General features: G+C 36.1%; 2 protein-coding genes across 14 annotated transcripts in view; one reads left to right on the top strand and one right to left on the bottom strand.

The window, feature by feature from the left end:
- Positions 1 to 27,291, bottom strand: part of LOC141427433 (putative sodium-dependent multivitamin transporter) — a 214,150-nt gene that overhangs the window by 109,830 nt on the left and 77,029 nt on the right. The window lies entirely within an intron of this gene.
- CAP (Cbl-associated protein) overlaps positions 1 to 27,291 on the top strand; it is a 183,878-nt gene that overhangs the window by 126,930 nt on the left and 29,657 nt on the right. For 10 of the 13 annotated variants that reach the window (XM_074086862.1, XM_074086863.1, XM_074086861.1 and 7 more), the window contains 11 exons: positions 15,674 to 15,867; positions 16,316 to 16,472; positions 20,134 to 20,229; positions 21,606 to 21,757; positions 22,656 to 22,722; positions 22,959 to 22,994; positions 23,505 to 23,730; positions 24,123 to 24,237; positions 24,932 to 24,964; positions 25,547 to 25,612; positions 27,044 to 27,135. In XM_074086862.1, coding sequence (XP_073942963.1) covers positions 15,674 to 15,867; positions 16,316 to 16,472; positions 20,134 to 20,229; positions 21,606 to 21,757; positions 22,656 to 22,722; positions 22,959 to 22,994; positions 23,505 to 23,730; positions 24,123 to 24,237; positions 24,932 to 24,964; positions 25,547 to 25,612; positions 27,044 to 27,135 — 1,234 coding nt within the window. The remainder of the gene's footprint in view (positions 1 to 15,673; positions 15,868 to 16,315; positions 16,473 to 20,133; positions 20,230 to 21,605; positions 21,758 to 22,655; positions 22,723 to 22,958; positions 22,995 to 23,504; positions 23,731 to 24,122; positions 24,238 to 24,931; positions 24,965 to 25,546; positions 25,613 to 27,043; positions 27,136 to 27,291) is intronic. The other 3 variants (XM_074086855.1, XM_074086859.1, XM_074086860.1) reach the window with 3 other exon arrangements.

Genomic DNA, 27,291 nt, shown 5'->3' with positions numbered 1-27,291 from the left:
AACGTTACCTACTCCGGAAATAGGTACCAAAGTAAATATATCCTCAAACAGCCAAGTGCTAACAATGGACTCGTTGGTTTTCATTCATGCAGATGGTATTATATCCTTTTATTTATGCCCACATTATAGATTTAAATTTACCACAAATTGCGCAAGGGTACCACTGCATTAATTTTATTAGGGTTTCCCGCCCTGCTGTGGATTTCCCACTACTGGAACCTTTTTAAGCCTCTTATACGAAGTACTAGATTATAAGCTCATTCTAGTGGCGTTTAGTATGCGTTTATTATTTATTTTTTCTAATTTTACGAATTATCATATCATTAAAACGTTGTTCATGTTCACCTTGTTGAAAAGGAGTTAAGTACGTTTGATTAGCACGAGAAGACCTTGCGTCACTTTAAAATCATCTTTTTAACCGACTTCAAAAAAGGAGGAGGTTCTATGTTCCAATGTTTGTATTTTATTTGAAGTACGTTTACTGCTGTATTGATAATTAGTTAATCCACATTTTAGCGGAAAAGCGTAAATTAGTGTAGTTTGTACATTTATCAAAATCAAAAGGACCTACTTACATGATAATGTTTGTTCAAGAAATTGTGGGACTAGTTTTAATCTGCACTCGTGTGAGGTGACCATGAAAGTTTAATAACCAACAAAAAGTTGGAAAACCCCCGACTTTGTCACTTCAAAGTTCAATATCTCAAAAACGGCTATACCGGTTTTGATGAAACATGTCTAAGAACCATCGCTAGAAAATCTGCTTTCAAATGAAAAGAAAACGCATTCAAATCGGTCCACCCGTTTAAGAGCTACGGTGCCACAGACAGACACATATACAGTCACACAGAAACACATAGCGGTCAAACTTATAAAACTCCTCTTTATGCGTCGGGGGTTAAAAACTATCAAAATTAAATAGCTCTGTATATAGATTCGTGTTTATAATTTATGTTGTTTGAGTTTGTATAAAATTAAAATCAGTTTATCATACCATTCGTGGACATACTTGCGTCTTTCCATGAGCAGGAGAACTACATTTTTGGAGTATAGTATAAAGTTACTCCGTTGCGTGCGTTGTAAGCGTGTACTTTACAATACAGGTAGGTAGGTAGGTGCCTATTTATTATTTAACTTTTTAGAGAGTTACTTGTGTCGAGCGTCCCGTCAGAATATTAATGGCGCATAATAGGTTCTGAATACTTGTTACAACTTTTCCCATTACGTCGTTCAGATTTAGGTGTAGGTACCTACCGAGAAAAAATGTCTTTGACGCAGAAAGGAGCTCGCGCTAAACTCAATGAAAGTTTTCGCAACGATGTGAGCGAAACATAGGTTTATTATTTGGACGTCACGGTAAGAATTACTCGCCGAGTTTTGAAAAGCCATTAATAAAAATATTATCACAACTTTATTGGTCAGAGTTTAGAAAAAACGAAATGTGCTTCATTTTGTGATTGCATTTGTCACAGATTGGCATTGCACACCTACACTGAAAGACACAGGAATAAAAAATTAATAAAAAACTGTTTTTGAAAAACATTTTATTGCACCTGCAAAGTTGGCAGCCAAAAGAAATACGTCGCAATAGGATAAAGATAAAACCATTATGTGCAATAAGGTATTTACCCGCAGCTTCGCTCGCGTGAACCAAAAACAGTTCAAAGAAGCAAGCAATTAAGCAAGCACGCAAGCAAGCACGCAAACAAGAACGCAAGCAAGCACGCAAGCAATCATTTAAGCCAGCTTGCAAGTGAGCTTGCTTCGCTTGTGTGAACCATAAACATTTTAAAGAAGCAAGCAATCAAGCAAGCATGCATGTGAGCATGCAAGCAAGCATTCCAGAAAGCATGCAAGCAGACATGCAAGCAACAATGCAAACAACAAATCAAGCAAGCATAGTCTCAAATGTGAAAAAAATAGTGCAATAGTTCAAATTCCTCGAGCATTAGACGGCGTACGAAAGCAGTTTTGTCCAAGTTAAAACGAAGACGCATCGCTCGCGCTTCGCGTTCGCACGATCAATTATGCACATGTCTGTTCTATGCCAAGTTTACAATACAAGTTTAATAACCTGAGGGTCTATTGCGTAACATTTCTGACGCTCGCGATTCCAATCACATAAAAGTTTTCGCGTTTTCGCATACAAAAACTGTCATTTGTCAACTGTCATTGTGATCCTGAGTGTCAGAAACGTAAGACAAAATACGGCCTAAGGTTAGGTTAGATTAGAAAAACTAAAAACCCAATCATGAAATCTGATATTAAAACCCAATAATATCAAAGTTCAATATCTCAAAAACGGCTCAACCTATTTTTTCCAAGCTAAGCTAAGAACCACAAAAAAAGAAAGTCTCGTGAAAAAACCGCATGGAAATTAGTCCTTCCGTTTGAGAACTATACGATTCCACAGACAGACAGACGTAGACATCAAACTTATAACACCGATATGATTATAATTCAAAAGGTTATTATTTTTCTTCTTCTTCTTCTTCTCTTTTAAAATATGGCTTTTCTGTCCTAATTAATAGGACAATTTCGCCAGTGTCAAGGTAAACTCTCTTTGAGAGGGACGTTGTACGGTGATTGTAGTTTTTTCAACTTGATAGTAAAATTCCAGAAACCACGTGGAGACAACTTGCGCATTAAAAAATGTCAGACACGAAAGCGATATAGAATTTCGGGATCACTGTTCACTGTTAAGGTTAAACGCCGCATAAAACACTATCAAAATTATACTTCAACTAGCCAAAGAAACAGAAATAGCAAAATTAGATATTGTCTACATCCGCCATGTTCGAATGCTACAAATCATATCCTATTTTTCTTCAAATAAAGCTTATTAACAGGCAGTGCCAATAACTTTCTTCTGTTACTGTTAACAATATCAATTTACTAGCTAGGTAGCACCCTTGTACCTTACCGACGCTAACAAGGCAGATACCGCTGTCACTCAGCGTTAGGTAACGGCGCGGTACCTAATAAACAATGCATCCAAGTCGGTAATTTAATTTGCGGCCAAGGCATTCTCGTTCAACATTCATGAAGCAGGATGCTGGAATCAAACGATAGCATCCTATATTTAAAGTTACATTTCTGACATTTACAGCCTCTAAAAGACGTTCAGGTAACGTCATATCCAGCTTACTTATATGCCCACTGCTGGGCAAAGGCCTTCTCTCAGAATGAGAGACCTTGAGCTAAAGTTCCTAGATGGGCCCATTGCAGATTGGAAACTTCACAAACACCCTTCATTTGTTTTAGGGGCTGTATATAGGTTTCTTAACGACATTTGCCTCCACCGGTAAAGCTCGTAATAAATTTTCAATGTACTAAACTACCTAACGTAACGTAAATTAATTTCTGGAAAATATCATGGTTAGATTTATAGAACAGACGATGATAAGATTAAAAAAAAATCAAAATACCTCAACCGATTCCGTTGAGAAATTTGTCAACTTAACTAATTGTCACTTGTGTATGTGTAACTTAAATGTTAGTCTTTTGGAAACGTCTCGAGGCATCTGGGAACCTAGATCAGGAATAATTTACAATTTTTTTAAATGTTTTTCGCTCTACAATTGTTGAAACTGACGGATACCTACTTAGACTTATGACTATTTCAATAGGGCCAGGGACTCAATTGAGTCAATCTGTTTTTCTATATCTTATTATGCTTCGGGAAATCCAGGGAAAGAAGTATTATGAGGGATTCTTATGACTCTCTACTTGAGAAAAACTTACATTACCCAGCCATGCGTGGTTGCGCAAGTTTAATAATAAAAATAATAATCTTAAAACAACCTTTGGGTTCTCAAGTAAGTAGAGGAATGTGGGTTCAAACCCGGTGGGCTCGCACCCCTGAGTTTCTCAGCAATCGTACGAGTACAAGGTGGGCCCTGTAACAGGAGCAAAAAATTTAACCACAATTTATTTCTACAACTTTTGAAAATAACTTGTATTATGATTTTTATTATAGTTTAGAGTTTAATTGGACAAGCAATGTATTGCGAAATCCGTCATTTTGTTACGCGACAGGCAATGTCATTGAGGCTATTGGATGCCATAGATGACATTGAAAATACCATTTAATTTGTTTGTTAATCTTTTAAAGTTGCAGAACTAAAGTAGTTCCATTTGAGTAGCAGAGTTTTAATTTTTCACTCCTGTTACAGGGCCCACCCGGTATAATATTTGTGAAATTTCATTTGAAATTTATCACGAGCTTTACAGTAAGGAAATCTGCATTGTCAGAAATCCTGGCCACACCTGCAAAGCAATTTAATGGTGTAAATAAATATGTTCTCAATTCACACTGGGCCCGCGTGAGAACTACAGCCCAAGTCATCTCATTCTGAGAGGAGGCCTGTGTTCAGCCAGTGAAACGTAGCTAAATAGGCCGAAATGGGATGACATGAAAGAACATTACAGTCTTTCATAGGACATTGATTGACAATACTATGTATGTGGCTTAACTGTAATCTCAAATCTGACAGGTGTTAATTCACATCGTTGTAAAAGTGTGAGATGCATATGTTTAAATACAGTTAATAAAATATACGACTGTGGTTGGTGTATTTAACTCACTTATAAGAAGGTAGGTCCGCCCAGTGGGAGGACAAAAGAATCAGTCGGCCTGAAAGCCCCATTGTACCTGTTATTGTTTGCGTGAGACTAAAAGCGAGGCAATCGAGAGCTTTCGCCTTTTGGTATGTAAAAGTAACCTGCCATATATATTTTTTGTAAAAAGTATGTTACTTTTTGCCTCTTAGGCGCAACGTGTCTGAAAGATATAAGAAGAGCCGAAATAGCTACTGAATTATTCCGTTGCATAAAATTGCTACAACATTCTGTCTTCCAGTGCCGATTCAGATTTTTTACTTGTTTCGTTGAGATTTTTTACTGCCAATGTTAATTCTCGGGTTTTGCATCAAAAAGTATAAAATATTTTTCAAGTTCGGTTAATATGCCGCTGATACAACCAATCTATGTAGGGGGGGGGGCCACATATCTCTGACGCTGACTGTACAATGTACCTACATGGGAAATAAATTGATAGCTTTTTAACTGATTTTCGTCGAGGTACATCAAACTACTACCTGCGAAGAATAAGGAATGTGATCAAAAGCAACTGTGTGGAATCCATATTGTGCAGAATCGCGACTAGGAAGAAACCGGATTGTATAAAACTAATGACTGCGAAGAATAAGGAATGTGATCAAAAGCAAATGTGTGGAATCCATATTGTGCAGAATCGCGACTAGGAAGAAACAATAATGGCATGAGCGTCGAATAATCCATATTTGCGCAAACAAATAAAATTTCCCTTGTAACAAAAGGTCGCTATCAAGAAGTTGGATAATAAAATGGAATATTAGATTGGGCAACTTATCATCCGTTTTTAAAACGGTCGCGTACAGCGTACGTAATTAGTGATATCAGTTCTGTGAATGGTGAAGATAAAAATAGCGAGCACATGCTTGTTCACCGCCAGATGCCCTGCGACCTTACGCGCTGCTCCGTTTTATAACATTACACATTTTACACGAACACGCCTTTAAATATCGCCGGTGTTTCACACAACATTAACGTTTATTGCGGAGTAAACGATCATTGTCTCTTGCTGCTGGCTGTACAACCTTGGGGCGTAACACAGATACTGTTTATCGATACATTGTATTTTCATTTTATTTACCTACTACATAACAACATAGCTACTTTATGACTAAACCGTACATAATAGCGGAGCTATTGTTTGAACAGTGGTCCGTACTGAGTCTCTGGAATCAGGCTCGGTACAGATCCGAATACTGAACATCTGGTTTGTGTTGTGATTAATGGAACGTTATTAAACTCTCGGTTAGCCGAGAATACCTGGCATTGTGGGATGCTGAATTGACCAAATATCATGAAGTGCTGATCACGTCTAATGACATACTCGATGGACGGTCAACAGTATCGGCTTGGTTATCCGTTTCCACCAGTTTGAACCGCGGATCGTTGCTAATTATATTCACCGAAATGTTTGTATCGACAAATGAATTCAATTTACTGCGGCTTTTGTCCGCGCGAAAAGTTTTTCATCGGGCTTAATTAAGAAAGCTACTCAATCGACTGAAAGAATCGGAGCAGCGCCGCTATCTATAATTACTTTTATTAATTTGCTCAAACCTTTTTCATCTCGAAAATTTTTTTTACACGGTGCCGTTTAACAGTTCAATATATTATAATTTTAAGTATATAGTTATGATGATAAAACGTGTGCAAGAACTATAAGTTTTACCATTATGATGATATAAAGTCGTCGCATCTGACCGCCCAATTATTTATGCTACGTTCATTCATTACGATATATTCATTGTGATCCCCGGTAGTGACGATAACTTTGCAGAGAAGCCAATGCCCGACTAAAACCTCTATTATTTTTATCTACGTACTGTTTTCAAAGTAGAATAAAATGTTGAGACGTTTTTATTTCTTAAGTTTCAAAACAAAATACATTTTACGCGTTTTCTTCTATAAAATTCAGACGTAGAGAACATCATTCAAATCAAAGATTTGGAAAACAAAATTTGAGAAAAATAGCGTTATTTCAATGTGTTTAGCAGCTCTAAGTCACATCCAATTTCTACCTTGACAATGTACAGTTAGGGACCTACGATTTGTCGTTTGAAGCTGACATTCCTCTGAATAGAGGTAACTAAATCCAACATTACTGACATCGTCAAACAAATTGAAGCGGACGGCGTAACATCTCATTCCCGACTGAAATATGTATTAGAATCTAGATCGTCACTGATTGCGATAGATAAAAAGATCTGTTCCATTTATATGAATAATTTGCTAAAAACACGTCTACGTAATAGAACAGTAGGTAAAAATGAATTTGATGTGTGAAGATTGTCTAGTCATTAGGAGAGTCACATGACGAAAATAGCAGTATCTATTCGAGACACTCAGATGTGTGTCAACGCCGTAGCTATTTTAGCCGTATTTCATTCAGAATAATATAAGTCTACAAAAAATAACAACCACTTTTTGTCGTAAACTTAAATTAACATCTATAAATTGTGAACAGTGTACTTGTATAGAAGTAAACAGTAGGTACTTTTTCATTTTGCTTCCTTAAGTCGACAGTGGCAGTAAAGGGGAGAGGTTTTTCTCAGTGACACTCAAGGAAATTCCCGAATCATAGTTGTGGATTGATTATAATTCGTACATTAATTGTCTCAAGCTTAAGATTAGATAATAATGTGGAGCACATGATTCACAAGGCGGTGACACAACCACAACGCCATCTCAGAGGTCAGAACACCTGAACACTTGGCGCGCTGACAAATTGCATAATCCTCGGACACGTTTACCCCGAAAACAGGAAACGAGAATTATAATTAGTTTAAATAAATAAATCGATAGCTATTTCAACCATATTTAAATCCATGGTTACAAAGGAGCGCAGGCGGAAGAGCGAACTGATGCATTAAAATTATTTGGATTGTGCACTTTCATTTTCTATTTGTTCTGTAAATGTGTGATAAGATAATGTGTATTAGTTTAAATGATGGTTGCTTTTAAACTATTCTGACTGTTTGCTTTCACCGGAGTTTTGGTTGAATGTTAAAGACCTCCGAATTTAAAACACTTCTTATGTTTTCTATCCCTGTACATATCTTGTGCTTAGATTAGGTATCATTGATTAGATGCATCCTTATCATTGCAATTTGCAAATTCAAATTTAAAAACAACTTCTTTGTAAAACCACTTTTATTTCAAACAGCCACCACTGTCTACCTATAGTAAAACCGATAAATACCTATGTATTTCATAGCCAATATATGCACAAGTTTAGTGTTATACCTATGAAATTTAGTCAAAAAGGTACATGAACTCATATTTATGCAGCAGCCGCCACTTTAACGTTGGTACTTTGGTAACGGATAAAAATGCACTATCAACATTGACAGGCTTTTCCGACGGAAGCTGGTTTCAACAATATTTCCCATCTGGAATTTCCACGAAAAATCGAACTGTGAAAATCATAGCCTCCGTACCGCAGCCATTGTGAAAACAAAAGCGGTGTAAAATATTTCTGATAAAATATTCGATCCTATGCTTCCCACTAGATTAAGATTTATGATTCACTTGGCACGGTATACGTATTAATGATTCTGGTTAGGTAGTATTCAATAGATTTAACGATTCTCGTGTCTGCCATCAGCTTTGAACGCACTCAAGGTAAGACGATATTCATCTACGTTAGTTTGCAATCAATTAAATTATTTCTCAATAAATATTACGTTTTAACGGCTACATTTATCCATTTTATTATAGTACTTTATTTTGCAATCAGCATCTGTTTATCAATAAAGAAATAAATAAGGATAAAAACAAAGTTGTTTTGGCTCAACATTAAAAAACCAGTTGTAACCAATACAGTGTGTATTTTTATTAAAACCGAAAATTTTATGGATAGTTAGAAAAGGTTTTACAATCATATTTTTTATGATTTACAAAAAATACATTTTTTTCCTTATAAATTAAATTAGCACACAATATAGGTACTAGCACGACATGATCACTACATTGTGTTTATTCGATACGTTATACTTGCTGATCTAAAAACTGTCCTATGACAGTTTCTACGTACTTATATGTATATCTGCTTCTCGTGTCAAATACGCAATACATTACTGCTCAAAAAAATTACAATCTGGTAATTAATGCTAAACTTAAAATTTATAGCAATATCGCTTCGTAGCACTAAAACCAACATCTGGTTACTATTGGTAATTATATAAAATACATGCTGTATATACTAATTTGCCATTTAAAACAGCTCTTATTGCAAGGAGTTTTATTAACCTACATTGACTTATATTTATGTTAGAAGTAATTTAAAACTTGATTAGGTTTTTTTGTAACTATTATAACCCCAAAATTAGTTAAGAAAAGTCTCCTGCAAAAAGCCGCTATCATGGAGATTTCCAGACTAAGTGCAAATTAAATACCTACTCTGCCCTGTTTAAATACTTGAAGAGTTTTAATAAAGGGAGAATGACTGAGAGCTGTTTACGCATATTTCGTCGCAGATATACAAATGTACGGCGAATTTTTCTCCTCACATTTTTCGTGATATTTTCCGCGCGTCGTCACGCTGCTCCGAAAAAAATATATTGTGCTGTGGTATTTTATAGGTGCTAAGGATTGCAGTGAAATGTAACGGCACTTTGTGACCCATTTCCTGATATGCACTTATCTGCTACCTACACGTTTTCCTGGGCTTACGAAACTGACTTCGACGTTACGGTGCATTTTCTTTGCGTATAGTTCAAGACAGAACAAAAAGCCATAGTGGTCTAGTAGTTTAAACCTATGGCTTCTCAAACCTAAAGATTGGTTCATATCCGGGCTCACACCTTTTTTGAATATATTGAAATTCATGTGCGATATTATATTTGAAATTAACTACACACTTTATACGGTACAGGAAAACATCGCGAGGAAACCTGATCAAAACGAACCGTAAAATCATCAAGATTTTTGCCATTAGGCATAGGCTCCAACCCTAAGATGCTGGTTGTGTTGCTTCTCTGAATGAAGGCTTCATTCGTACCGGTACCAAAAATACCGGTATTAAAGGGGTATACGGTATTTCGAACAGTAGGTATTTGAAACCAGGCCCTGAATCTGATACAAATAACACACTGGTATTAAACCGGTATAATATACCATTAAAAGCGTTTTATTTGTTATGTACCTATGTAGAATTTGTAAGCAAACTATTAAATAAATATCTTTTTTTTTATTAAGCCCATCTTGGAACTGCTATTCCTTGTCTTTGAGAGACAAACGTTAGCCTTGGAATGGGCAGAGCCTAGAACCCCAGAACCAAACTTATGGTTAAGTCTATAATAAAAAATATGTCTTCTAACCATTGCTCCATTGTCTCAAAAGCAAGCGCAGCAACTTCAAGCTTGCTTGTTTGTAGGTATTAATAATGATGAAGACAGTTGAAATTTTCTTAAGGGCACTTTATAATAACTAGGTATCCAGGTGATGGAAAGAAGGTGCCGAGCCCGCGTTTTGCGCATAATGAGGCATCAGCTTCCTCGCAATTTTTTGCCAGTCCTCCTAACTAATGGCCCTATTAGCATCTTCAAGACAATAATTTAATTTCTCTCTAAACCTTTCAGAAAAATAAACTGCCGACCGTTTTCATCATTTTATTGTTTGTTTGGACCTTTTTTGCTGGGTCAGTTTTAAATTTCTAGGCTCGGAGAATTATTCTTTATTCTGTCGGTTGGCATCTGTCATTTTTAAAAATCTTGCATTTGACTTCGTAATTTTGTGCGGTTTCTCGCAATTGGCAGAAATCTTCTCTGACCGATGGTGATCTAAACTTGGTAAAGTTTTCAGAATTAGTCGAATTGAAATTGATCTAGACACGCGGTAGCGTGTCAGTCAAGCCAAGTTCAAACCACTAGGCCACCACGGCTTCTTCCACCTTAGACTTGGCACGACTTTATCTAGATTTCATTACTTTTTAGACATAAACAAGCAGCTCCATCGAGACTTGGCTAGTTTTTTACAGAATGTTTTTTGTGGGATTTCACTTTTTTTTGTAGAAACGTGGGCTTATTACTTATTATCAAATGAAGCCGCCCACCGAGTTGAATATTTTTTGTAAAGGCGGTATGTCGATCTCTAATAGTTTGGTTGAACTCTTGTGTTTTCTAATCTGGATCACCATGTACTCCAGATCTTCGATATCCTAGTTTTTATAGTTTTCTCTTTATGTGGCCATTAAAACCTAACTCTGTACCAAATTTCAGCTCTCTGAGTTTATGGGAAGTACTAGTTCTATTTTAACGATCATGAGTGACTGAGTGAGTGAGTGTCATAAATGCGAAACTTTGCTTTCGCTTAACTTTGGAACTAAATGACCTGCAGACTTGAAATTTTAGATTTTAAGTATGTGATTATAGCTTACTGGATGACGAAAATTTCTGCGTTCTGGTCTTATCCAGATGTTCTCAAATAGGGGCCTGAAAATGCGGCGAAATGGTTCCAGTAAAGGATGGTACGGCAGTGTTTGCTTCGCGCTCGACTTGGCGGGGGCACTACCGTGCCCCCAGATTTTATTCTTCCGAAAACTTGGTAGAAACTAGCCATCAAACATAGGGCTCTTCCATTACTGTTTTAGTAGCTACTTAATAATAATTCGTATATGTATAAGTACGCAAAACCCGTGAAGTCAGCTCATGTACGGAAGCTATAATAAACACCGTGAAGTGCCCGATAATTCAATTGGTTCCTGAGCCAGGTCTTACACTCTGGCCCTATACCACGAAGTGCAAAACTTAGTATGTTGCCGCCCCGCGCTGACGCTTATGTCATTTAATACGCGAGTGAAAGGAACGGTGCGATACGAACTTCGATTTGCGAGTTTCGTAGTAGCCCCTCTGCAGTTAGAAATTCGAACTTCGTATGGTGCCGTCTAGCTGACGCTCATAGAATTTCATAGGAGTGTAGGTGGACGGTAAAATATAAAATCGAGAATTTCATACCAAATATCAATTATCATTTAAATTTATTTGGCATCGTATAACGAAGTTTTGCGATACATTATAGGATTTCTAAGTCCTTTTTATCAGGAACGCGTGAAAAATCAACGTTGACGTTCATATAAAAAACTTAGGGCTACACGGTTTCCCGCAACCGAGAAAAATAAAATTCTAAGTTTATCAAAACAAGGTCTGAAAGTGCATTTCCAGACAAAAACCGTTGGAGTCAAAACTTATTAAAAATGTGGAAATTACATCTCAGCAAAAAAAGGCCTTATTGTTTTAAAAACTAATGAAGAAAAAAGTTACTTTATATAACTACACTTGATTTGCTCCTCCGCGTTTATTCGCAAACTAGCTTTTGCCCGCGGCTTCGCCCGCGTCGTATTCGGTTATCGCGCGCTGTTCCCTCGGGAACTATGCATTTTTCCGGGATAAAAAGTAGCCTATGTCACTCTCTGGCCCGTAAACTATCTTTATGCCAAAAATCACGTCGATCTGTCGCTCCATTTCGACGTGAAAGCTGGACAAACATAGGTACAAACAAACAACAAACATATTTTTTTTTCTGTAACCTTTTGTTCTCCTTTTGTACAATAAAGAGTATAAATAAACACACAAATAAGCAAACCCACAAACACACAGTTTCGCATTATATAGTATGGATTATGCTTGTGCTTGTTTGCTACACTATACTGGTAAAATTGTATTGAGACTTATTTATATAAACATCATGCTTATATACACAATTTATATGGCAAATAAAGAAACTGAACTGAACTAAAAATACTTTGTATATGAAAAACGTAATGCGTGCATACACAATTTGAGGGTCCCTCAATTTCCCTGAGATCCCGTCATCAGATCCTGATTTAGTGACAATGGAATCACCTCGGGAGTATACACTTTCGAATAAAAAAAAGTTAAATCGGTCCACAATTGACCGACAAATCGGTGAACATACATAAAAAAATATATACAGTGTGGAATGCATGACCTTCTCCTTTTTTTGAAGTATGTTAAAGAGCCCGTTGTGGCCTACTTGCAGAAGAAATTCCCAAAAATCCTTTAAACTGTTTTTTTACTATTTTAATCACCTGCTTCTATGCCAAATTTGAAGTCTCTAATAATTATAGTTACGGAAATTGAGTCATTAATTGAAAAAAAAAATACGAATCCCATTTATTAACTATCCCGTGGGATAATTCATGTGCGGAATTACATTTGAAATTTACCACGAGCTTTGCGGTGAAGGAAAACATCGTGAGGAAACCTGCACAAACCTGCGAAGCAATTCAGTGGTGCGTGTGAAGTTCCCTATCCGCACTGGGCCCGCGTGGGAACTACGGCCCAAGCCTTCTTGTTCTGAGAGGAGGCCTGTGCCCAGCAGTGGGGCGTATATAGGCTGGGATGATGATGAATAAATAATAATAAATTTATAAAATTAAGTACTAAGGATTTTCCTTATACTTAACACTGTCTTAAAAACGAGTTAGGGGCTCGGGAGACTAACTCAGTAAGCCGGAAAATTATCGCGTAAACTTTATAAGTATTTCTTTGTTAAAATTCCTTTGCTTCAAGTTTGATTGAAAAATATCACTATCTATTTAATCAAATGATAATTTCTTGTTTATCAAACTCACTGAGATCTTTTCCAACCTTACAAAGGTTGTATAATAATATTTTATATTAATAGCTAAAGCTCGTACCATTTTAGTAAAGATAGAAGAAGTTGGTCACTGTTAGTTTAAAGAGTTCCAAATCTTATTGCCAAACATGAGTTGAAAAGCTGTGGGAAAAACAAGTTGTTTTGGGCGCCTCTAGCACCGTTGCCTAAATGCTAACATTGGAAGGAGTTTCATAATTAAATTAGGGGTGCCGTAAGTTAGCAAGTCGGCGCGTGCGACGACGGCATGTGCCCAGAATTTGTAATGCTGCGCTTGGAAAAAAATACTGCCTGTGTACGGTTTGTAACGCTACGTGATCTATTTCACTAATGATTATTATGCATTAGTGCCCCTGGGAATCCCTTGATAAGCTGAGTGGGTTAAAAAGCGATTGAAGTTTGAGCGCTGCTAATTTGTAAATCAAACTTTGGAAGTTTTGGTTGCTCGGCGGAATATTAAAAGAGGGACTTTAGTATTTTGTGCGCGTAAATATTGCATTATAAATCATCTTGCAGACATGATAGTATCTAAATAGTATCTCATATCAAAAAGTGGTAGCAAATAGTAGATTGTTCAACAAGTGCATAATTTACGAGCCATTTTATCCGAGCCGTTCATATAGCCACTCGAGCCGGTACGGCGAGGGTGGATAGACACGTCAAGGTCAAAATGGGTTTAATGCTCGAGTTTTACACTCTGCTTTTCACTTCGATGGCGAGGAAATGAAATAGCAACAGTGGAAACAATTGTTCACTTACTATGTACCTTTTATTGTTCATGCATTACTATATAATATATAGTTACTACTTATATAATATATTTTTTTTATTTCATTGATCTATTTTGATTGATTTTTAGTTTTATATAAATTAAAAACTATTAAAAAATATATAGAATCTTCTTTGTTTGTGGCTGTTTACACTAGAGCATAAAAAGTCATTTTATGTCGCCTAGATCTAGCATAAATACGAACTTTACGAGCATGAGAAGTGAAAAGTATATTTTGTCTGGGTCATGCAAATAGGTAAATGTCAAAGTGACAGATAAGGACAAACGAAAGCTCAGTCAATATGAGAAAGAGGGGTAAGGCATACAGTAAAGATAAAAATTCCAAGTTTCCATGTCATATTAGTTCGTAAGTTACACCTAATTTAATTGCATTCAAACACAATAGAATTCCAAAACTGCCTCGCGACGGTTTTCATTTTGAAACGTCCTTAATTGAATTCAATTTATATTTATTTTAATTTATTTGCGACCACTCACCCACTTTGATGTCGGCACACGCTCCCAGGCTTTTAGATAAATAACCAATTATCTCGATTCGATTTAATCCCGGCGCCCGCTATGCGATCTGGAATTTGTTACATATCAACATTTATTACAGAATCTAAACGGGTTCACTTTGGAAGAAATGATAAATTAAATATTTCGGGTTGTGAAATCGTCTGTTACGTAGTACAATAAAGGTTTCACAAAACTGGATATTCTGATGAGGATAGTCCGAGCTGTTCCGCGTAGGCGCGTCTAGTGTTTCCCCTAACAGAACAGATCCACGAGCGTGGCGCGCAAACTAACGGAAAAACTAAATCCATACTGTTTTGATTAAAGGATTCCACGAAGAGGTTTATACTGGGGCGTACAGTAAATACAAATATTTATGCGAGGATTCACGCTGGGGTGTGAACTGTGATCACATCACGGCCTAAATAGGCTTTGCGATTACGTCGCCAGCAGGGAGTGCCGCCACTAACCCAATTTGTGCAAAACGGCCGGCTAAACATACGTCGATTCTACGCTTCGCTGAGATTTATCGCCGGATCGTAAAATGCAGCACTATGTAAAGCGTCCAAATTGATTGGAATTGACGTATCAATGAGCCTTCAAATTTCAATTTGGTGATGAAATTTATATTCGAAATGCTTTTTGGGTTCAGATTTCCTTATTTTCCCATGCGGAACGGATGCAAAAGCAAATACAACGGTAGATGAAATTGATGTCCGTGGTATCCATCCACACATGATATTTTGAAGTTTCGATTAATTTATGAATGCTTTCAATTTTTTTTTATAAACATTTCAATAAACCGGCAAAAATTGGACACTGACTCCCGTACCATAACGCGTTAGCAAAATTTGTGCTCGAACGTTGATAGAATCATTGTTAAGTTAACGCTGATTCATAGCTAGCTTAGTTTTTGTTTTTAAAATCTGTTTTACTAAAGAATATTCACACGCGACATTACATTATGAGTAAAACTTTCATTGTCACTATTGCTAAGAAATTATCCTGTGTGTGTTGCCATAATACCTGAATTTGCATGAATCTACAGCTGAGAAAGGCATAATGACTAGTATTTCGCAACTCAAGACCTTCGTTCCCTAATTAAACTGGGCGGTTCACACATGACGTTATTTTATAAACTTGGGGTTTATTTTATAGCGGTGTGGAGGGCCGGGGCGCCGACGCCGCCGCCTGCGCCCGCGCCGGTCGCGCGGAGCCCGGGCGCGCCGCCGCCGCCGCCGCCGCCGCCAGTGTGGACGCCGGGCAGCGCGGGTGCTTCGCCCCAGACCCCCAGGAAGACCTTCCGACCGGTGCACTTTGAAGAGACGCCGCCCAGCCGCCGTAAATTTGGGGCAAGTTGATTTATTGTTTATTAATATTAGAGGTAGTTGGTTATTGAGATTGTCTTAAATACTTGTGGTTATACATTGTATAACGAATTTTTTTGTAATTAGAAATTACTTGCAACTATCTAAAAATTGTGCTACGTTAACAGAAAAATAAACCTACCTACCTACCACAAAAAATGAGATAAGTACCACAGAAATGTTAGCTTTCAAAGGCTTTTTAGCTTAATTTATTAGGCACCTACTTAACTTTTGTTAAGACGACGCAGTGACAAACAATAATAATATACAATAATGTATTTTTTTCTTCCGAGTATGTAGGCTAGTTAGTACTTAACGTGCAGTACTTACAAGTTCGATTCGATGTCTTTTTTATGATGACTATATTATATTCCAAAATATGAACCAAGTTTTCTTTTCACTTTCCCTTGTCTAGAACTTCATTAACTTTCAGAGTTCGGATCAAAACGGTTGCACCAGCGGTTCCGAGAGCGAGGGCCGCCTGCGCACGAGCCACAGCGCGCCGGCCACCGGGCTGAACTCTCTGGGGGGCTCCAGTAGGCTGCCCCGGGCCCAGAACCCCACCGTCACCCTGCTTCAGAAGGCCCGAGGTAACAGTGACAGACAAATATCCGGCCAGGATTGTTTTTTATATAAAATTGATCTCCGTCTATCTATTGTAAAGGTTGCCAGGACAAAATCGCTCTAACAGCGATAGGCCTTCTATGTATTGCTTACCTTGTTTTTTTCCTTTATGGGTCAAATGTATTGGTTTAGCGTTGTTCAGGAGACGTGAGCAGGACAAACCTGAACGGTATCAGTTAGTTAACCCATTCAGTGCCATTGACGCCCATCGGCGTCTTGTAGGACTTTAATATAATGCTGCAGACGCCGATGGGCGTCCAATTTAGCTTTATCTGGATGCCGCGTAACGTCCACCGATGGACGTCTGTCTACGGAAGCGTAGTAGCGTAGTGTTTTGTCTCATTTTTTCATACAATTTATGAGATAAAACACTAATATTATTAGACTAATAATGCTTTGAGAAACAGGGCCCAGTAGTAATCACCAGTATTTATATTAGTCACCAGTATTGGTGAGATTAACGTTTTTTTTTTTTTTTACTTGGAAACAAAAACTGTTAAATTATTTACTAGGTACGTAACTACATTCCCCCCCCTTGAATTGAATGTTAAATATGATTGTAAACGATCCATTATCAATTACCTACTGAAGCTACTACGAAATTCGATAATCGAAGTTAGTGTCGTTGGGTCCCTCTGACACTTGAACTATTTAATACGAGAGTGAGAGGGACGATACGATACGAACTCCGATTTTCGAACTTCGGAGTAGGCCCTCTGCTCACGTCTCTTGAATCTACATATAGGTACAGGAACGCCGCAATCCTTTTCTTATACACCGTGGTATGTAAGGCTAACTTTCGTATAGGAAAGGATTATATAATTTCGCTTCTAGTATGTACCTACGCTAGTAAAAGAATAGATAAACGAGTTGCCTATAAAAGGGTATCTGATTCTATATTAGCTTGATAGCTTTAGTGGGATTGCCTCAAACATCTCCGTAATTTATTCCAAGGGCACACAGCCGTAATGACGACTAATTGCCTCCAAACTTGGAGTAATTGGCTTACGCACTGACGAGTCGCACCCCGTAATTACAGATTACTGAAAATCCGATAATTTCCAGTGTTGTTCATGGAGTAGATAAGAGATCAGACAGATTATCGCTGGACATAGTTGTTCTTGACAATTTCTTGACAATTATTATCTACCAATTTATCGCCATTTTCAAAGGATTCGGGGTTATTATCCTTTTTTATAAATCCTCGTTTCAGATACCTCTCAGTGTCTGAACTTAGTAGGAATTATTTAAGTATTATGCCTCCTAGGTCCCTTTGCATGTAGGTATATGCTTTTTTCAGTATCATCAGATCGAAATGTTACGCGTGTAAAACTTAAATAAAAGGTAGGATATAATAGCCACGACATAACGCCGCAGGGTTATCTAGCAAAATCTTGCGTCAAGTAGTTTAAATATCAATACTAATTATGATAAAAGGTCTTTGCGGCAAATTTTACTTGTGCAACCCTAAACTATGCAATAGGTACGGTAGTAGATACGACAGCTGAAGGGCACCAGCCGATTTATCTACATAATGAAAGAAGTTTTAAACATGCCTATCGCTTTATAACTGGTTCAAAATTCTTTTCACTTCTCATTTATTTTTTTTTTTTTATTCGATTGTATGGCAAACGAGCAAGTGGGTCTCCTGATGGTAAGAGATCAGCACCGCCCATAAACATCTGCAACACCAGGGGTATTGCAGATGCGTTGCCAACCTAGAGGCCTAAGATGGGATACCTCTAGTGCCAGTAATTTCACATTCTCATGTTCTTAAAATGTTACTTTAGTCTCTGCATATCGGGACTAAAGCTCCTCATTTATCTCAAGGGATTAAAGTTTTTTTTTTATTTACTTTAGAAAACCCTAAACAGCCAATCACGGTGTTAATGAATGGAGGATTTTTAGGTCGAGAAAATAACCTCAAAATGATAACTGTGCAAAAATATAAAAAAAAACGATTTAATTTCGTGAAACACCATTAATGATTACGAATATATGAATCTATTCAATTATATTAAGGATTAATTCATTTTATTATACATAATCCAATCAGTTTTAAAATAGTTTTCAATTTTGAAACTGTTTGCTATTTAGCAATAAGTAAATAATATATATGATAAGTTGCATATTTATACAAGCATTTAAAGCGTCACTTCAAAAACAATAAAAGAAAAGAAAAACCCGCGTAACAATTTTTTTTGCTACTTAAATTTTGAACAGATGTCCATTAGTCGAACGTACGTTTTTAACAAGCAATATTGTAATTTTGAACAGAACGTTGTTTTTTTCCTCGCATTGAAAGTGAAAAGTAGAGTATTTAACGCGAGATTAAACCACAATGACACTCGAACTATAGCCACCCTCGGTCTGTTCGGGTGGCTAAACATCTCGAGTCATAATGGCTTGTTTTAGTCCCTTGTTAAACAATATAATTCTTTGCATTGTTTTGTCCCGAAAAAATGTGACGGAGTATAGTTTTTTTGTATGGGACATACTTAGTGGCTTTTTTTTTATTCTCTAGTTAAATATTAGTTACACCGAAAAAGACAAACAATGTGGACCACATTTTTTTTATTTGTTAGTTACCAGAGATAAATTATTAAATATATATTTTATTTAAATTATTATTTAGTGGTCAGAAACAATACGCAACGAAAATATTTTTTGACCCAGCTGCCTACTCTACATCTTTCCGCGAATTTCTTAACTTCTTGGTCGTCTTTCGGGGGCATGTGTCACTTAACATTCGGCTTAACTGTAACCCATATCTACGAACTTGTTCAGGTATAGCCCAGAACCCGTAGTATAAAAGCGAAAAAATATGTGACAAGTTATTATAGACGGGACGACGAGGGTCAGAAAGCATTTGATACTTAAATATATGACAGGTTGTGGGAACGTATCCTCCAAATCTAGGCGACATAAAATGACTTTTTATGCACTAGTGCGTAAAATAAAATCTTCGTCTAAGACCAAGGTAATTAGGTGTCAACAGCCACAAACAAAGAAGTTTCTTTATATTTTTTTAATACATTTCTTTCTAAAAATCAATCAAATCAATCAAAATAAATCACTTAAACTAAAAAAAAATAGTAATAATTATATAGTAATGCATGAAAAATAAAATTTACGTAGTGAGTGAACAATTGTTTTCACTGTTGCTATTTCATTTCCTCGCCATCGAAGTGAAAAGCAGAGTGTAAAACTCGAGCATTAAATCCATTTCCCCCTCGACGTGTCTACCGGCGGTGGTGTACCGGCGCGGGTGGCTATATGAACGTCTTGGGTTAAATGGCTCGTTTTATGCTCTTGTTGTACAATCTAATATTCAGTAGCAAAAGACAATAGTAGTTGGTACAGTAACTAGCACCAGTATCTGACAAAACAAAGCGTGCGTAAATATTTGATACGACTCTATGCCTGGGCCGGTAGTACGTGTTATATTGGTTTGCACGCTACGCCGTGGCAGATATGATGCAGGTGACTGTATCTAAGAAGTATACTTTTGAGGTCAATTGAAAAAGATGTCATGATAATTCTCCGGTTCGGTAATTTCCATAAGTAAGTACCGATTTATTCTTCTGACAAGATATCATAATATTATCTATTTTTCGGTTTTTCCAGAAAACCAGCTTTCTCGCGGTCCCAACTATCTGCAGCAAGAAAGAGACAGCGCGCGTCTACCACGAGACAGAGCTTCGCCACCTAAAGGAGATCCCGGTATGAAACATTTTTTATTACCTACCTACAAAGATCAGTAAAGAATAGTAGATAATTAATGCGAGGTGCATAATCTGTTTTTTTTTTCAACTATTACAGGAATAGTAGACGAAAAATAACAAATGCTAAACAATTATAGGAAAGAAATGTCACTAGCAGTCGATGGTTCCATTTTTGTAAGTTTACATTCGCACTCTCAAAAAATGTCCACGGAAAATTCGTAAGGTTCCCGCCAATTTGTTTTTTTTTATTTCTTACTTTTATTGGCAGATACCTATATATAGCAGATATTTTTACCCGCGATCTGTCGAATTTCGGACGGGCGCCAGGTCGGCCAACCAAACACACAAAGTTTTTTTTAAATATACGGCTACTTACTAGTTTTGGTAGGATTGGTAGCAACAATTTTTTGTACGCAATCTGTCAAATTTCATAAAACCGTCAGGTTGACCAACCTAACACTAGATTTTGTTTTACACTATGCAGGCTAATTTTATAGCAAATATACTTGTGTTACCTCTTTGGTCGTGTAATTAAAAAATAATTTTAAACAATGCAATAAAGGAGTTCTAGAGCAGAAAAGTCCCGCTTTTTGCTGGGTATTTAGTGCGATTATAATGAAATTAAAGCATAGTTGGAAGAAAATAAATTATGCGACCGAATTGTTAATTCACTCATGATTCCTGTCTGTTTTCACTTGTCATATTGTGTCGGCATTATTATTATGGCAAGATTAGTAGTATGGCGGTATTTACAAAGACTAGAAAAGTGTGAAGCATGGTGCCGATTTTCTTAGAGTTCCGTCTTGGGTTCCGTAGTTAAAAATGGCAAAAACGTCAATCTATTAGTTTCGCCATATCCGTCAAACCTTACCTAGATACGTGTAGGTAGGTACATTACATAATAAACGAAATGACGCCAACAAAAGTTTTAAAAATGAAAATGTTTAGGATTCCTAGCCCGCATTAGCTACTACTTCGATAGCTCTTTCAAAAATATGGCATAAATGCTTTGGTATTTCTGTACGGATATCCAGCGGATGTCCGGCTGCCTCTCTACATGTCGCATTTTTCTCAATCGATTCTCGGAAAAATTGTGTGAGCAACTTGAGTAATTTTTTACTCATCATTATCATCATGATCTCAGCCGTAGGACGTCCGCTATTGGATATTTAAATAGAATTTTTGAACATTGATTTTTTTCCTCACATGGAATTTATTTATTTCGAAGCAATTTTTGAAACATTAACAAAATGGTGAAACGATGTCTAGCTTACTGAACCACAACACTGTGTACACATTTTAACACAATGCTAGTTATTATAATCTAAGGAACAGTAACATAGTTTATTATTTTTCAATTGTTTTGTTTTCCAGTGCATGCTCTGCGAAGGGAATACGCGAGCGAGGGCGAAGCGGAGAGAAGTGAATACAATCGCACCGGGCCGCGTAAAATGGCTCATGCCCACGAAAAAGTTGAAGGAATCGGACCCACGACAAAAGACGGCATGCCTGTTGCCCTGAGATCTGTGAGTATGACTGATTATTTCACCTGTCTGGAAAGTAGGATAGCGAATAGTTTTATAAAATTTTGATAAAATTTAAGAATTATAACTACGATAACTTTTTTCGATTTACGTCTACTTTAGTGATATTAAGGATAAAAAAATCGAAAGTACAACTTTTATTGTTAAATCTAAGTTAATTTCTCCCTTAATTATTTTTTTGTTTGGTTTTCTTGTGGTAGCAGTTGTGTTGGAGCGCGGGAAATAGTTCTGAACTTTTGTTTTTTTGACGTTTGTTGTCAGTCTATTTCTATGTTACGTAAAGCTTGCATTCATGAAACCTAGAGGCGTTTAAAAATGTAAAGGTAGAATTTATTTCGCATTGATTTCTTAACGACCTAAAGGCTCTTAAGCTAACAGAAGTATGTTAAAAGAATTCTCGATTTATAAATATTGTTTCTGTAGCACGAAAATCGTCTGCTGTGTTAATGTCAACAAGCTTTATATTTGCGTTCCGTTTCCTGCAGTAATTTAAAAGTAATCTTTTCGTTCATCAAAATCTTTAATCAAGCTAACCAACCTATATTAATAGATTAATTTAATTATTACTATTATCAAGAATTACTTCAGTTTTATTTTTATTTTGATGAGGTCAGATCATTCATCCATTCATACTCAAAGATTCATTGTCATGAAATGGAATGGAGTGTAGAAGTAAAAATAGCAGTTGACTGACAGTCTTGACAGTCTTGTCTTGTCAATTGTAATATCAATTTTATTTTATTACAAATAAAATTAATGTTAGATTGATGATTATAATAACGGGACGAGCTTATAGTTAGTTTTCCTAGGATCGAGACATTCAAGCTATTAAAGTATATCATGTACTTTGGCATAATGGTGAATGCTTTGATATTTTCAGGAAGTCAAAGACCAGTCAAAATGGTACAAAAAAATGTACGACACCATCCACAAAAACAAATACGACGGTGAGTACTTTTTCATTCTTTGTTAACAAAAACATCAGTGTTTTAATACATCTTTTCAAAGCTTAAGTTGTATATGACTAAAAAAGATGCAGAATTTTATGTGAAGACTCCAGCTTTTTATTTATTAACAGTGTCTGCCTGTACCTTCGTAGTTTACTTTTTATTTTGTTTTAATAAACCCAGCCATTCCTGTTCATTTCCAACGTCGCCCCAATTTTAAACATTTTCTTTTTCAGACGATTATGTGACTATTCGGTACAAAAGCCGCCGAGGTGATTATCATCGAATTTTTCCAAATTTTTCTTACAACATCGGTGGCTGTATAACTCCACACAGAACACATAATATCATTAAAATAGCTTTATTTTAACTTATGTTTTTATAATAGGTACAGCATTCAGCACATCAATTAAACATTTTCATAATATCATTATAATTTAAATAAATTTCTCACTAATACAGTACAAAGTAGATAACTATATAGAAAAGTGCAATATAACAACTTTATTGCTGAAACTAGTGTTACACTATATTTACTAAAACTTTTCCATGATCTTTTTAGTACTACCTTGAGGCTTATCTGTCTGCCTAATATTTGTAAATGTTGACTTTATCCAATGAAAAATTATATCTACTTAAATTAAAATAAAATAAAAATCCTATTAGACTGTCAGTGGACAAAGTGAACATCTACTAATAAATGCCACATATACTGAATATGGCGCTTCAATATTATATACCACACCACTTCCAACTTTTTTATGTCAAAAATTTTCCTACAGGCCAACAACCCCAAAGGGTGATGTCCAACAAGTCCCAGTATGCTTATTTCGATCCTCGGTCAGGGTACTTAAGTGAGCCAGAGGGAGGCCTTAGTAGACTTGGTTCAAGCACATGGAGTGATGCATATGACAGCGATGTTAACTCCAGTCCTCGCAGAAGAACCACCTCAGTACAGGAGGAGAGACGATTTGATGATGCTACTTCGCCATACATGCCTAGCAATAAGTAAGTGCCATCTATATTGCTTTGACTACTAATTATAAGCCCAAAACTCTACATTTTGTACTTCTACTTGTTATTGATCTCAGTTTTAAAATTACCCATGAAGTGTAAGCTTTCTGTTACCTAAAATCAGCAATGAAATAGGAATCCATGGTTCATTTTTGTCATAATATATTATTATGAAAACTCCAAATTGTGGTAGTAAAACTAGCACGATAATACTTGTACCATCTAAATATAGGTTAACACTTTTTTCACTTAACTTTTACATGGCAAATTGTCAGCACATCAAAGGCAACCTGAGCAAGCTGAAATCAGATAATAGTTCTTTACGTCTTGTTTGTACTTCTAAAAGTTCCACAAATTTATAATCCTTTGTTATTCTTTGATTGCAGGTACAGCACTTTAGCATCAGCAAGAGCTAGTCACGAGGTGTACAAGAATCAGCCTGGGAGAATAGAAAACTATGTGCCTGGCAGGTCTTCAGTTGTAGACAAGGAAGCCAAGCAGGTAAACCTTTTGAGTTTTGGTATAAGAATGCACATTAAAAGTATTGTTGGGGGAATAGCTTCATTATATCTTTCCACTTATTACATTATATTTGTTAAAAAAGTAATGCCATTGTTCAGTCCGCCTGATACGCTCAATATGGCGTATATGTGGACCCAATTTGTGGAAAAATATCCAATTACATTATGGTTAAATTGTTTTCAAAATTGCATCATTTTATTCCGCAATGTTTTGACTGATGTCGGTTTTACCCTACTACAGTCGTCGTATATGACTATTAGAGCGTATCATGCAAATTGAATTCTGAATCGCCCCAATAGTCTTTTCAGGGCTAGGGAATCAAAAGTCACAATGGGGCACACACGGTGTTTAGTTACTTTTATTTAGAGACTACTCATACTCAATATAAAAAATAATATCACCATTTCAATTACTAACTCTCCATTCGGATTAAATAAAAAGTAAAGACAACAAAGAGAGAACGGTAAAACTCGGCCTCACATTGCATGTTTTGTAGTTGTGCTACGTTGCGTTTGCGTGTGTGTGCTGCCAACAGTATACGCACACGGCGAACCGCAGTTTTACCCGGCTTAACTTTGTTGTACGCAGAATTCTGTCTTTACTTTTTATTGGGTCTAAGCCATACACACCTAAGTAATTCACTATGAAAGCAAAATATACTTTTCTTTTCTAGTGGTGGGACGAGGTCATGGACATTTTTGATGGGGTACGAATACCTTTTTATAATTTGTGTATTTGTGATAACCCTCTCTATGTCACTTGATTAACATTGTACATTAAACCCTGTGCTGTCTGCTGTTGGTTTTTGAAAATGTCTTAATGTCTAATGTTGATACTGCAAACAGTAACAATCTAAACCAGACTCAATGTACAGGAATTATATATTATATACCTATCTATTTAGGTCAATTGTAATTTAATTACTTTTGGAAGAAATGTTGCGTAAGTTTACGTAACAGAATGTAAACTGATTTTGTGCAATTTTTAGACATCTGATTTTCTCTTAGATTTACGTTTCGTAAATTGTTGTTTAACTCGCAATATATTTTTTCATATTTTATAGGTTATTCATCAAATCTTGATAAAATCAAAATCGGTTAACATTCTTTTGACTTTAAAAATAGATACAATTCAACTTTTCTTATTAATAAAACAGGACACAAATTACTAAATACTAAGTATTTAGATTAGACTATATTTTATGATTTTATTGATCAAATTTACCCCGTTCTTTCCAAAATATGCACTAACGTGTTTCACATTGCTGTCATGGGTGGCGCACTAACAGTGGTTAGACGACAACTCACCCCTGCCTCCTTACACCACATTGCTCGCTCGCGCGATTCAGAAGAGCGTAAGATACCTTAACATGTCAGCCTGCATATGCATTTGATGTTTGAGTGTGACTAGCATGTTTTTTTATCTCTATTTATTCGGTTATTAAGCTTTAGAAAGTCTAGTGGCGATATGTTCTGGAACTCTTTAAAAAATGCCAAGAAAGCTCAGAAAAACTGCGTAACGCTACCGCAACTTCAATTGTAATGAATTTGTTGTTTTGTTATGTTTGTTACTTGATCAAAAATGACCGATCAAGAACGATAAAAAAATATTGACGATTTGACTGAAGGAATTACACACTGACTGCTAACACGTGTCCAGCGTTATTTTCCTATTTGTTAGGGATAGCATGGTTTAATGTTTCTTGTTTAAAATGTGATTTTTCAAAATGACACACAACACATGTCTTACTTTGATTACTTTGGCTCCAGTGTAAAGTATTATCTATATCAAAACCAGTCATTTTGAAAAGTCTATTCTGTAATTAATTAGTACTTATCGTTATACCAAACTTTTTCTCAGCTATACATATTGCAAATTATCATGCACATTCTACAATTATTATTATTTTTAATTTATATAAACAAGTGGTAGGTACAAGTGAGTGGAAAATTACGAGCCAGTATTGAAAACCCCGATAAAATTAGCTTTTGAAACACGGCTACTACAAGAACCTTACACGCAACCATACAAAAAAAAAGTAAGATCATATTTTGCGATATGTATAAGTTGATAACATTATAATATTTATAAATAATATAAACAATTTCAGGTTTTTTAAATCTCGTACAAACAACAATTAGCACAAACTTACCTCAGCATGTTTGGTTAGTTGCTTGCAGCTTCTAATTTACATGTGACGCCTGTATGCGTACCTATGTATCTGGAAATGTATTAAGATTACATACGGTATGGTTCTTGACCATTCACTTTTTAATTCGGCGAATACCAATTTTTGAATAAGTATCTTTCTGGTTTCTGAATTAAAAATTAAATGGGCCAGAACTAGCATGCACAAGTCACTTTGCGTGATGATAGTGTGAAGTCAGATCGCAATTAAAGATTAAATTTACTTGAATTATACTTGGAAGCAGTCATGCTAAAATTATCCATGAATGTGGTCTACATCAGTAAGGTAATTTATATTAGCATTGGAAACCAGATTTATTTTTTATTAATTGTAAAATTTAACTTTCATTACTTCGCAATTCATGAATAGTCAATTGTCTTACCAAAAAGTGACGTCACAGCTCGTAATGTGGCGTAAATCTATGGAGAATCGCTTTTTGATAGCTCATGAAAAAATATGTCAAGTGTCTGTGTCAAATACCTACCCTATTTCTCCACTTTATTTGAAAAAATCTTATGTCAAATTGTAAATAATATCTATCGCTGCATGCTTCATATCGTGACAAATTCCCTATTTATAATTACAATATTTTTGCAGCAAATATCTAGCACGACATCATTGCATCAAGCATCACCCAAAGAGAAAAAGGACATCACGTCAGCAATCTTGTCTAAGTCAAATATGGCAAGGTGAGACTCTTGTTTCACATTTTCGAGATAAATGCGAAAAACTTATTTTGATCGATTTTTGACCGTTCTCTATCAATAAGTGTTTTTTTTTTAAATGCAATTGTGTCATTGTTATTTTAGAGGTGCAAAATGCTAAAACTTTGCAAGAATGGTCCT

This window comes from Choristoneura fumiferana, chromosome 4 (genome assembly GCF_025370935.1).
Source record: "Choristoneura fumiferana chromosome 4, NRCan_CFum_1, whole genome shotgun sequence".
Taxonomy (NCBI): Eukaryota; Metazoa; Arthropoda; class Insecta; order Lepidoptera; family Tortricidae; genus Choristoneura; species Choristoneura fumiferana.
This window is presented reverse-complemented; position numbering and strand designations above follow the sequence as displayed.